Source organism: Tachyglossus aculeatus, unplaced genomic scaffold, assembly GCF_015852505.1.
Source record: "Tachyglossus aculeatus isolate mTacAcu1 unplaced genomic scaffold, mTacAcu1.pri scaffold_108_arrow_ctg1, whole genome shotgun sequence".
Taxonomy (NCBI): Eukaryota; Metazoa; Chordata; class Mammalia; order Monotremata; family Tachyglossidae; genus Tachyglossus; species Tachyglossus aculeatus.
In genome coordinates this window covers 1,469,668-1,483,497 of record NW_024044845.1, presented here as the reverse complement: position 1 = coordinate 1,483,497, position 13,830 = coordinate 1,469,668, and the positions used below count along the sequence as shown (strand labels likewise).

General features: G+C 42.5%; 1 protein-coding gene across 1 annotated transcript; it reads left to right on the top strand.

Moving 5' to 3' along the window:
- The first annotated feature begins 3,625 nt into the window (after nucleotides 1–3,625).
- On the top strand, nucleotides 3,626–4,600 carry LOC119922570 (olfactory receptor 4C11-like). The gene has a single exon (XM_038742323.1). It carries the CDS (start codon nucleotides 3,659–3,661, stop codon nucleotides 4,598–4,600), a length of 942 nt encoding a protein of 313 aa, XP_038598251.1. The 5' UTR covers nucleotides 3,626–3,658.
- The last annotated feature ends 9,230 nt before the right edge of the window (nucleotides 4,601–13,830 follow it).

Below are 13,830 nucleotides of genomic sequence, written 5' to 3'. Positions count from 1 at the left end.
ATGGGCACGTCTCTCCCAGAATGCCCCACCTCCACCTGCAGTTGTTCTGGTAGTGTATCCATAGAGTTTTCTTGGTAAAAATATGGAAGCGGTTTAACATTGCCTCCTTCTGTGCAGTAAATCTGGGTCTTTGCCCTCAACTCTCTACCATGCTGCTGCTGCTCAGCACAGGTGAGCTTTGACTTGTAGCAGATTGCCTTCAACTCGCTAGCCACTGTATGAACTATAAATGGAATAGATATGCCTCTGCTTGACTCTCCCTCCCATAGTCCCTCCCATAGGGGTTCCTTAAGGGTCAGAGTTCCTCAAGGGTCAGTTCTTGGTCCCCTTCTGTTCCCTATCTACACTCACTCCCTTGGTGAACTCATTTGCTCCCACGGCTTCAACTATCATCTCTAGGCTGATGACACCCAAATCCACATCTCTGCCCCTGCTCTCTCTCCCTCCATCCAGGCTCGTGTCTCCTCCTGCCTTTGGGACATCTCCATCTGGATGTTTCCTCGCCATCTAAAACTCAATACGTCCAAGACTGAACTCCTTATCTTCCCACCCAAACCCTGTCCTATCCCTGACTTTCCCCTCACTGTAGACGGCACTACCATCCTTCCCATCTCACAAGCCCGCAACCCTGGTGTCATCCTCAACTCTGCTCTCTCATTCACCCGCACAGCCAATCCATCACAAAAACCTGCCGGTCTCACCTCCACAAGATCGCCAAGATCCGCCCTTTCCTCTCCATCCAAACTGTTACCTTGCTGGTTCAATCTCTCATCCTATCCCGACTGGATTACTGCATCAGCCTCCTCTCTGATCTCCCATCCTCCTTTCTCTCCCCCCTTGAGTCTACACTTCACTCTGCTGCCCGGATTGTCTTTGTACAGAAATGCTCTGGGCATGTCACTCCCCTCCTCAAAAATCTCCAGTGGTGGCCTGTCAACCTATGAATCGAGCAAAAACTCTTCACTCTTGGCTTCAAAGCTCTCCCTCACCTTGCCCTCTCTTACCTCACCTCCCTTCTCTCCTCCTACAGCCCAGCCTGCTGCCTCCTCCCCTCTGCCGCTAACCTCCTCACTGTGCCCCGTTCTCACCTGTCCCGCCATCGACCCCCAGCCCACATCCTTCCCCTAACCTGGAATGCCCTCCTTCCACACATCTGCCAAGCTAGCTTTCTTCCTCCCTTCAAAGCCCTACTGAGAGCTCACCTCCTCCAGGAGGCCTTCCCAGACTGAGCCCCCTTTTTCCTCTCCTCCTTCCCATCCCCCCTCTGCCCTACCTCCTTCATTCCATCGTATTTATTGAGCGCTTACTGTGTGCAGAACACTGTACTAAGCGCTTGGGAGGTACAAGTTGGCAACATATAGAGACGATCCCTACCCAAAAGCAGGCTCCTTCTCCTCCCCACAGCACTTGTATATATTTGTACAGATTTACTACTCTATTTATTTTACTTGTACATATTTACTATTCTGTTTATTTTGTTAATGATGTGCATATAGTTATAATTCTATTTATTCTATCGTTGTTGACACCAGTCTTCATGTTTTGTTTTGTTGTCTGTCTCCCCCTTCTAGACTGCGAGCCCGTTGTTGGGTAGGAATTGTCTCTCTATGTTGCCGACTTATACTTCCCAAGAGCTTATTACAGTACTCTGCACACAGTTAGTGCTCAATAAATATGATTGAATGAGTGAATGAATAATCGAGATTGGTAGAGTACTGGAAACTCTCAGTATGTGACTCTCAGAGGTTTGTTTCCCCCTACTTGTAATTTATTGTAGTGTCTGTCTCCATAAATAGATGGCAAACTCCTTGAGGGCAGAGATTGTGTCTACTAACTCGATTGCACTTTCCCAAGTGCTTGGTATGGGCTCTGTACAGAGTAACTACTCAATAAATAAAGTTCTACTGATTGATTGTAGCAATAGACAATAGATCCGTGATGTGTTATTAGAGGGAAATGTAACCATAATGATGGATGCCAAGGAAGGCAATCTTGACACTATTTTTCTAAGCATCCTTTGGTGTTAATAATGGAAACAGACTTCTAGATAAGGCATATGTCTCATCTAATCCTATTTCCTTAAGTCAGTTTTCCAGGCTATTTTTTGTTTCTTTTCATTTTATCTGTAGAGCACATTTGAAACTCTTTCTGAACTCAGTTTTGATAAGCTCTCCTCTTTCTGTTATTTTTCTGGCTCTTTCAGTACAGGTACTGTAAACAGTTGTTTAGGTGATGAATGGCAATCTGGGAAATTGAGAGAAGTTTCAAGCAGAATGGGTGGGGAAATACCAATTCAGATAATTTTATAATTTTACAAAATCAAATACATCAAAATGTGTGCAGTAGTTATATTGAGTATCTGAAGACTAAGTTATAGAATTATAGAATCAAAATATGAAAAATCTCTGCAGGTCATTCACTTCATCCATTCTTCTGCCTTAACAATAATGATAATAATAGTAATAACAATTGGAGTTATATCTGTGTGCTAAGCAGTGTACTAAGTGCTGAGGTAAATATAAGCTTATCAGGTCCCACATGAGGCTCACAGTCTAAGTAAGAGAGAGAAACGGTATTAGCTCCTCATTTTACAGATAAGGGACATGAGGTAAAGATAAGTTAAATGACTTGCCCAAGGTCACCTAGCAGATATGTGGTGAAGCCAGGGTTAGAACCTTCCTACTGCTTTTAAAAATGATATTTAAGTGCTTACTAAATGTCAGGCACTGTACTAAGTGCTGGTGTAGATACAAGCTAATTATATTGGATACGGCCCATGTCCCACATGGGGCTCATAGTTTAATACCCAGTTTATGGACGAAGTAACTGAGGCACAGAGAAATTAAATGACTTGACCAAAGTCACACAGCACACAAGTGGCAGAACTGGGATTAGACCCCCAGGTCCTTCTGACGCCCAGGCACATGCTCTAACAATGCTCAATAGTCATAAATTAAAATGGGGTACATGAATAATATCTCAACAACAATGTGAACTGAGAGAAGAACATGAACCAATTTTCCAAGAAACAGATCTACAGGTGTACAACAGATTGTCCCCCTGGCCTGCAGATCTAGTCATTTCTACAACTAGATTTCTATCTCATGCTAATAATAATATAATAACGATGGCATCTGTTAAGTGCTTACTATATGCAAAGCAATGTTCTAAGCGCTGGGGAGGATACAAGGTGATCAGGTTGTCCCACGTGGGGTTCACAATCTTAATCCCCATTTTACAGATGAGGGAACTGAGGCACAGAGAAATTAAGTGATTTGCCCAAAGTCACACAGCTGACAAGTGGCAGAGCCGGGATTTGAACCCATGACCTCCAATCCCCAAGCCCGTGCTCTTTCCACTGAGCCACGCTGCTTCTCAGCCACACTGCTAAGTTTAGGGGATCTCCAAACACTGTTCAATGAGAACGTCAGATTGGAATGAAAATATAAATATTCTCAAGGAGAAACTTTCACTTTACAAAGTCATGACCATGCTATTCTCTACTAGTTCACCATCTCCCCAGGATAGAGGAGAACCAGTCCCTGTTCCTTGGAATAAGATCCTGCCTCAGCCCCAAGGTAGCGCTCATGCGAATTTCTTTCTTATTTTTGTAGGAACACCAGTTTTCACCCAGAGGTGCTCCGTGGATAGCGAACTCATGGCTATCCCAAACAGTGTTACAGAATTTGTACTGTTGGGACTGACCCAGGTTCCAGAGAAGCAGAACGTCATCTTTGCTGTCTTCTTGATATTTTACTTGGCTACACTGTTTGGAAACTTCCTCACTGTGTTGACCATCAAGACTAGCCCAACTCTTGAATCACCTATGTACTATTTCCTGGCCTATTTGTCATTTTCAGATGCCTGTTTCTCCTCTACCACGGCCCCCAAATTGATTGTAGACTCTCTCTCAGATAAGAAGACCATAACTTCTGGGGGCTGCATGACCCAACTCTTTGCACTCCATTTCTTCGGCTGCATGGAAATCCTGGTCCTCATTCTGATGGCCTATGACCACTACGTGGCCATCTGTAAGCCCCTCCTCTATACCACCATCATGAATCAGTATCTGTGTGGCTTTCTGGTGGGCTTAGCCTGGGTAGTGTCTTTCTTGCATTCTTCTGCCCAGCTTTTCCTCACCCTGAGCCTACCATTCTGTGGTCCCAATGTGATCGATCATTATTTATGTGATGTGCAACTTTTGATGAAACTCGCCTGCTCCGACACTCACTTGGCGAACCTGCTGTTCGTTTCCAACAGTGGGGCCATCTGTACCTCGGGTTTTGTTGTGCTTATGGCATCCTATGTGGTCATCTTGTACTATCTGAGGTCCAAAGGGGCTGAAGGAAGATGTAAAGCCCCGTCCACCTGCAGCTCCCACATTCTTGTGGTCACCTTATTCTTTGGTCCCTGTATATTCATATACGTCCGGCCCCAAACCACCTTCTCTGTGGATAAATTGGTGTCAGTCTTTTATACGATCGTTACTCCCTTGTTTAACCCTTTGATCTACACTTTGAGGACCACAGAGGTGAAAAATGCCATGCGAAAATTATGGAGCCGAAAAGTGCTTCCTGGGGAGTTATTAGCAAGATTTTGAAGATGGGAAGACGTGTATCTTGGAGTATTTTAAACGGGAGGGAGATTCAGGTCGGGAACAGAGTGAGGAATTGGTTCGCCTTTTGGTGCTCTGCGTTAAAGTTTTTAACTTTACCGTTAAAAAGGAATGGTCAGTTAACAGATTCAAAACTAAACACAAATAATGGTTTCCTGAACTGGTAAAAAGGCCGTGGCTTTGAAACCTTTCCATGGAATGGTGAATCCAAATGAAACTGATGGTTCCAAGTGAAACTGGTTTGGCTTAACCTTTGCCAATGTTTGAATGGATTTGGAACAAATATGCCAGGGCAAGATGTGTTACCCGTCATGTGGGTTCTATGCTCTTTTTTCATCTCCTCCTCCTCCTCTGCCCAATGCCCCCCTTCCCTCCCCCCACCCCCTCCCCACAGTATTTGTATATGCTTGTACATATTTATTACTCTATTTTATTTGTACATATTTATTACTCTATTTTATCAATGAGGTGTATATAGACATCATTTTATTTATCCTGATGGTATTGACACCTGTCTACTTGTTCTGTTTTCTTGTCTGTCTCCCCTTTCTAGACTGTGAGCCCGTTGTTGGGTAAGGACCGCCTCTATCTGTTGCCAATTTGTACTTCCCAAGAGCTTAGTGCAGTGCTGTGCACACAGTAAATGCTCAATAAATACGATTGAATGAATGAATGGTCCAATCCTTTCATCAAATGTTTTGACCCAGGAATGACTTCCTGGGACATCTTCAAAAGGACAGTTTCTGAGAGATTTAGGCTTATCTGGTCTCACCTGAAATGGGACCGATGTTTTCCAGGTAAAACTGCCTTTCACCTTGTGCATCTGTAAGGTTGGATTTGGGTTGAGATGGATGAGAAATCATTGTCGGTAGTTCTTCTGCCTGTAGACTATTGTGATTTTGCGATGGAGGGGTTGATTCCTGGTGGAAGTCTGAATTGGGAAGTTACAACGAGATAGGATGGGGTCATTATTCTAGAATGTGACAAATGACACTTTTCTGGTTTGCTCATGGAATTTTGGTAATTAGTTTTAAAATAAAAATGTGTATTTCCGTTCATGACCTTGAACATAGATACTGTGGGAAGGGAAGGGGTCCAGTGGATTTTCAGCTGTGGGGGTATCCAGCTGTTGTATGCACCTGCACAACTTTTTGGGCTGGACATTTAGGTTCCCTCAACCCAGGGCTCCGACAAGTCCCGACTCCTCTTAAGCAGTGTTGAAAAGAACCCAGAATTTTTAAATCGGGCTTAAAATGTCCATCATCTTTTTGACATGTTAGTTCTTCTAAACGTCCTTGCTATTCTCAAAACCCAATCTGCTTGCTTATCTGCTAAAATCCTCCTCCTCTTTCCACTCTTGCTCTCCTGAAGAAGTTGTCAGCCATGAAACTGAGTCTAACCTTCGGGAATTTTCCTGATTTCTGAAGCGACAAAAGTCATTTTTCTGGTTCAAAATCATTATTTGTCACATCTAAGCCTGGATTTGTCCGGTGAAACTGATCATTTGCATCACCATCACCACGTCCTTCTTTCTTGCCTGTTTCTCCGTCATAAACCTATGTTTCTCCTTAGGACATATTTTTTTAAAATATAGTATTTGTTATGTGGTTACTACCTGCTATACACTGTATTAAGCGCTGGGATAGATACAAGATAGTCGTGTTGGACACAGTCCCTGTTAGTCCCTGTTCCACATAGGGTTCACAGTCTTAATCCCCATTTTATGAATGAGACAACAGAGGCCCAGAAAAGTTAAGTGACTTGTTCAAGTTCACATAGTAGGGATTGATGGAGGATTGGAACTCAGGTCCTCTGACTCCCAGGCATGGGCTCTTTCCACTAGGCACACTGCTTCTCGTGCAGATTTGTTCCATGAGAAGAGAATCATGTCATTCAATGGATGCCTGCTACTTTGCAGTTTATTCTTTGCTGAGACTGAGATGTTAATAGGTGGGTTCCTTGATGCTCTGGCACTATGTGATTACTATAATTGGAATCTATGAGAACTACTATATTTACATTGGGCAATAGAGCAACATAAGCCAGGTTCAGATTTATTTGAGAAATCGAGTTGCATCACAGTGATATTTTGCCTTTCAAATTGCTTTTCCACAAGGGGCTTGGCACTCCCCCATTACCAAAATTACTGGGTTCATAGGGGCAGTCCAGGGCCCTGCCTCTCTTCAGCGAGACACCAAATTTCTTTTTTTTTAATGGTATTTGTTAAGTGCTTGCTGTGTGCCAGGCACTGTACTATGCGCTGGGGTAGATACCAGCTAATCAGGTTGGACACAGTCCATGTTCCACAAGGGGCTCATAGTCTTAATCCCCATTTTACATCTGAAATACCTAAGACACAGAGAAGTGAATCAACATGCCCAAAATCACACAGCAGACAACTGGTGGAGCCAGCTTAGACCCCAGGTCCTTCAGACCCTCAAGCCCAAGCCCATGCTCATGCCCATCTGGACCATGCTGGTTGTTCTCTTCTCCCTCACCTCCCCTAGGAACAAGTTCTGTCTTTTCAACATAGAAAATATTGGAAACACTGTTGCATTTAGACAGGGTGGCTCAGAGAGGAATGGTGAGATGATGAGCCATGAAAAATAATCTTTTACTGTTGGTCCTGGTTTTACCTTTTTTCCATCTGTGTCTTTAAATAAATCAATCAATGGTATTTATTGAATGCTTCCTGTATGCAGAGCATTGTTCTAAGCACTTGGGTAAGTATAATGCAACACCTTTAGTAGACACAATATTTTCCCACAAGGAGTTCACTGTCTACAGGGGAGACAGACACTGAAATACATTTCCTCCCTTGTTTAGATTCCAAGTCTTCTGAGGGACAGGGTCAAAGTCTGAAATTATCTAAGTCTTCTTCCTCGAGCTTAATATTATAACTCATGCAATTCTAGATGTTTAATTAATATTCTTATTGATTATTGAATGGTTTGTGAAAAAAACACAAACTCTTTCGAGAAGTGTGGGGAGCTTAGTAAACTTGATTTTTAATTTTCCAGGTAGCACCATACAAAAATAAATTGGCGTTTTCAGGTCAGAGATAAATCCTCTTGAAATATGCAGTGAGGTCTACACAGCTATCCAGATAATTCAGATGGAAACCCTCCAAACTTAACATTTGTCTGAATTGCTCAGGTATATTGATAGACAAGTGGATTGCTTTGTTTTGAATTGTCTGAATTCACCAAGTGACTGTTCTCTACTTCACATTGGATTTTTCAAAGTGATTAAATCAGTAACCCAAACTTAATCTTAGAGGAAAAGTAGGACATTTAGGCGTGGATCTTCCTGGCCAATTATCTGAATAATTACTTTAGTGTTTGTAGAATGATAGATTGTTGATGAGAATTAACTAATGGTCCATTGTAAAACTCAATAGCAATATCAAAAACTGAAATTCAGACTCTGGTAAACCCAATCAATGCAAATTACTACAAAAATATTTTTTGAGAGGTCACTAGATAATCCTGAACTTCAATCCTTTTTCTGAACCAGACTAAAGCTCTGTACACCTGTACTGATAGAAGTTCTGATTGTATTGGTTTCAGATGTCTGGGGCTCTGTCTGGATCAGTAATCTCTAATTAGAACAACAACTTGGAAAGAGCATGAGCTTATGAGTCAGAAGACTTGGGTCCCTCCTTCCTCCCTCCCTCCCTCCCTCCCTCCCTTCCTCCCTCCCTCCCTTCCTTCCTTCCTTCCTTCCTTCCTTCCTTCCTTCCTTCCTCCCTTCCTCCCTTCCTCCCTTCCTTCCTCCCCCTCCCTCCCTCCCTCCTTCCTTCCTCCATCCCTCCCTTCCTTCCTCAGTTCTTCCTTCTTTCTCTCCTTCTCTTCCTTCCCTCCCTCCTTCCTTCCTTCAGTCGTATTTATTGAGAGCTTAATGTATACACAGCACTGTAGTAAATGCTTGGGAGAGAACAATATAACAATAAACAGTCATATCCCCTGCCCAAAATGTGTTTATTGCTCTTGAATTGACATCTTCAATTTACCTTTCTAGTCCCACAAGTCCTAAGTATGTTAAATGGGGCATAGGATATCTCACCTCAACACATAGGGTAATCCTTCTTAATGTCAAAATCCTGGAGTATGGTCCTGAACAAGAAACATGAAATTCTCAATAGGTGGACCTTCTTTTTCTCTATTCTTTGCAAGAGGAGAAATTCCCGATCAAAAAGAAATCTGCTTGGAGTCCTTGGGGTTTCCTAAGTCCTTTGAATAGGAGGTAATGATCACTGATGACCAGGTATGCATCAGGTTGATTCTTGCCCTGTCCTGTTGATGATTTAGCTTGGTTACTGCTTGGATAGCTGGTGACTCTATGTCGGGCAATCAGGCATGTTGATGCTCAGTCAGTTTTTTTGTTTTGCTTTGTGACAATTTGCAGCACGAATCTCTTCTTCATTTTGAAAAAATTGTAGGAAGCGGCAGAATATTTTTCCTCACTTAGAACTCCATGTTCTCGAACTCTACAACACAATGGGAGTGTTATAAATTGACGGGTATTAATTAGGGAAGAAGAAAACAATTATTTTGCATCTATTTAATCATGCATTTTAGGCTTGTGAAGCTGGCAGGAAATGGGCCTAATTTTTCATTTTCTGAAAATTTCATTCTTAAACATTCATTTAAACCTAAACCAAGATTATTGGTTTGTGCGGGAAACATTTCTAACTGGGGGATTGGGATTCTTTAGGGATGAAATTCCCCAGGTTCATACCACTTTACATCACTCACTTTATGTCTGTGGTGATCTGGGATAACAGAGGAGATGTTTTCCTCAAAGATGTTGTTATAGCTTGGAATTTGGGAGTGAGGGGCAAGTATATAACTATAACGTTTGCTGCTTTCTGAGATCAGGGGGTAAAGGATCTCAGAATATCACTCGGCATTTGCTGAGAGAACTTTCTTTTCCATCTTTCCAAAAAACCCTGAATGAGCTCAGAAAGGAGCAATGGAAAAGCTGAAAAACCCAGTCAATCAATCAATCAATCGTATTTATTGAGCACTTACTGTGTGCAGAGCACTGTACTAAGGTTATGGGTTCAAATCCCGGCTCCACCACGTCTGCTGTGTGACCTTGGGCAAGTCACTTAACTTCTCTGAGCCTTAGTTACCTCATCTGTAAAATGGGGATTAAGACCGTGAGCCACACGTGGGACAACCTGATCACTTTGTATCCCCCCCAGCGCTTAGAACAGTGCTTTACACATAGTAAGCGCTTACCAAATTCATTCATTCATTCAATAGTATTTATTGAGCGCTTACTGTGTGCAGAGCACTGTTCTAAGCGCTTGGGAAGTACAAGTTGGCAACATATAGGGGGAAGGGGGAGACAGAGAACAAAACAAAATATATTAACAAAATAAAATAAATACATACAAACAAAATAGAGTAATAATTGCGTACAAACATATATACATATATACAGGTGCTATGGGGAGGGGAAGGATGCAAGGCGGGAGGGAGGGGGAGGAGAGGGAGAGGGAGGAGAGGGAGAGGGAGGAGAGGGAGAGGAAGGAGGGGGCTCAGTGTGGGAAGGCCTCCTGGAGGAGGTGAGCTCTCAGGAGGGCCTTGAAGGGAGGAAGAGAGCTAGCTCTTACCAAATGCCAACATTATTATTATTCTTAGAGCCCATCGTGGACAGGGCCTGTGTCGGTTTACTGGTCTGTTAGAGCAGTCTCCCAAGCGGTTGGGATGGCACCACGGCCCCGGTAATAATGATGGCATCTATTAAGCGGTTAGTCCAGTGCTCTGCACACAGTAAGAGCTCAATAATAATAATAATAATAATGGCATTTGTTAAGCACTTACTATGTGCAAAGCACTGTTCTAAGCGCTGGAATAATAATGATGGCATTTATTAAGCGCTTACTATGTGCTCTAAACGCTGGGGAGGTTACAAGGTGATGAGGTTGTCCCACATGGGGCTCACAGTCTTAATCCCCATTCTACAGATGAGGTAACTGAGGCACGGAGAAGTGAAGTGACTTGCCCAAAGTCACGCAGCTGACAGTTGGCAGAGCCGGGATTTGAACCCACGACCTCTGACTCCAAAGCCCGGGCTCCTTCCAGTGAGCTACAAAAATAAATACGATCGAATGAATGAATGAAGCGCTTATTATGCGCAAAGCACCGTTCTAAGCACTGGGAAGGTTACAGGATGATCAGGTTGTCCCACACGGGGCTCCCAGTCTTCCTCCCCGTTTTCCAGATGCGGGAACTGAGACCCAGAAGTGCAGCGACTTGCCCAATCAATCAATCAATCAATCGTATTTATTGGGCACTTACTGTCTGCAGAGCACTGTACTAAGCGCTTGGGAAGTCCAAGTTGGCAACATATAGAGACGGTCCCTACCCAACAGCGGGCTCACAGTCTAGAAGGGGGAGGCAGAGAACAAAACAAAACATATTAATAAAATCCTTGTAGCAAGTTTTGCTGGTGAGCTTTTCAAAGAACTAACTTTGTTCATTCATTCATTCATTCATTCAATCAATCGTATTTATTGAGCGCTTACTGTGTGCAGAGCACTGTACTAAGCGCTTGGGAAGTACAAGTTGGCAACATATAGAGACGGTCCCTACCCAACAATGGGCTCACAGTCTAGGAGGGCTTAGAACAGTGCCCAGCGGTTAGAACAGTGCTTTACACATAGTAAGCGCTTAACAAATACCATCAATATTAAGGGGAAGACAGACAACTAAACAAAACATGTAGACAGTTGTCAAAGTCGTCAGAACAAATAGAATTAAAGCTATATACACACCATCAACAAAATAAATAGAATAGTAAATATGTACAAGTAAAATAGAGTAACAAACATGTACAAATATATATACAAGTGCTGTGGGGAAGGGCAGGAAGTAGAGAAGGGGAAGTATGGGGAGAAGGAGAGGAAAAAGGGGGCTCAGTTAAAATGGGGACTTTAAAAAATGCATTTATAGGTTTTGAAAATGGTCTCCTTGTAGTTAAGTATGAGGCAGTAGAGGGAGGCAAAGAATCCAAGAACCAAAGACACACTCAATCCATCGATCGTTTTTACTGAGAATTTACTATGTGCAGAACACTGTATAAATTGCTTGGGAGAGTATAGTACAACAGAATAGTGGACACGCTCCCTGCTCATTTCTTTGCAGTTGAATACAGTTCAGCACAAGGCCTCTTGATGTATGTTTGAAATAAAGAAAATGGCTATTGAGGACCTAGAAATACATTCTCCACTTACAACCCGAAAGGACATATCGAGGGGAAAATCTGGAGCAATATAATCCAGGCTCGATTTTCTGTTGGGTTACATGGGGTCACTGACTGTGAGCCTTTTGAAACTGGAATCACGAGTCTTGGAGAAGTTCATGGTTGTCTCTGCCTTTGTTTCAAGTAGCTATTCCCACCTCCATCCCTTCCACCACACCTAGAAAGTCATTAGAACATTTTAGGTACAATAGAATATGTTTTAACTGTACTATTCATTTTTACACCATTTTTGTAAAACAGAGATACTTTTATGGGAGATACACCAAACACTGAAATAAGGTCTGTTTTGCTGTAGTGCATAATGAACTGAATTACACTCTTACCAAGCAACGGTTTTACCTCTGAGAATATAAACGATATATTTCTTTGGGTTTAGCTGATGGAATATATTGTATTACTTCACAAAGCCACTTTGCTCTCTTCTAACTCTCAGTGCATTGATTTACTTTAATCACTTTTTAGCTGGCTTCAACACTGTCCTAGATTGTTTAGGAGACTGCAAACTGAGTGGACAGTAAGATGGGGCTAAACTCACAGTAGCATGGCCTAGGAGAAAGAGCTTGGGTCTGGGAGTCAGAGGTCCTGGGTTCTAATTCCGGTTGGGCCGCTTGCTTCTTAATTTGTCTGTGCCTCATCTTCCTCAACTGTGAAATGGGAATGAAATGGGAATAAAATACTAGTTCTCCCTCCTACTTAGACTGGAAGCCCCGTGTAGCAGAGGGGCCATGTCCAAACTGATTAACTACTGTCTACTCCAAAGTTTAGAACAGTGCTTGGCATATAGTAAGTGCTTAACAAATGCCATTGTTGTTATTATTACTATTATTGTTATTTTAATGAGGCATGATTTGCACCAGCCACAAATAGCAATACAAAAGGGGGATCTGTTTGGATCTAAATAGATGTCTTAGATGCGCTTCCAGTTGCTTTGCTAGAGAATCATGGGATGATAACGAACAATGGAGCTGTGGGGAAATTGCTATAATTTAGGATTAACTTTAGGAATTAAAATGACTCGAATGGATGGTATAATCCATATCGATGAAGATGAAAAGGAAGCAGAGAGAAGGACTGGAAATCTGGGGGAAGCATTTGGAATAAACAACTGATGTGCAGAATGAGAAGGTGGTGAAGGACATGGGGTAAATAGAGCAACAGTTAACAAAGACCATTATTTGGTTGTTATTTCCAGAGCATATGCATTATCTGTATTAATCCATACATGGCACCAAAATGCTACATCTGAAAATATCCTGTAGGGCAGGCTCTTTGACCATAATTTCTGGCGTGAAAACCAGACAAAGCAAGTCTGAAATAGTGCTGATGGGTTGGTTATGAGGCAGAATCCAAGGCTACATTTGGGAGAGGGTTCATATTCAATGCATTCATTGTCATCAGGCTGAGCAGCAGGTTTCTGAAGAGGTATAATAGGTATCCCTTCACCATTAGCTCTGATGATTAGTATCACGAAGTGTGAATGCTCAGTCAGTCGAAGGTATTTATTGGTATTTATTGCTTACTGTGTGCACAACAGTGTACTAAGCCCTTGAGAGAATGCAATGCAACGAAGTTGGTAGATACATTCCCTGCCCTTAAGGAATGTACAGGCTAGTGAGAGCTCCCAGGGTCTTACCTCTTGCGATTTCACCACCATTGTTTGAGTCTCACAGGGGAAAGACAACACTGAAGAATCAATAGACCCAGGAGTTTCTATTCACCACCCTGAAAATCATCAGGGGAGACACCGAATAACAGTAGAAACAGGAATCTAATTAAGTCAAAAGTCTAGATTGATGAGGTCAAAGTAGATTTAAGAGAGGTTAAATTCCATTTTCTTTCCTGGGTATTTTCAGAGACATCTACTCTCACTACCAAATGAGAGAGAGAAAGGGTTAAAGTAGCCACTGCGGGCTGTGAATGAGAGGAAAAGAAGTTACCTT

Excerpts from the sequence above, each read along its gene's own strand:
- LOC119922570 (XM_038742323.1), top strand. The coding sequence starts at position 3,659 with ATGGCTATCCCAAACAGTGTTACAGAATTTGTACTGTTGGGACTGACC.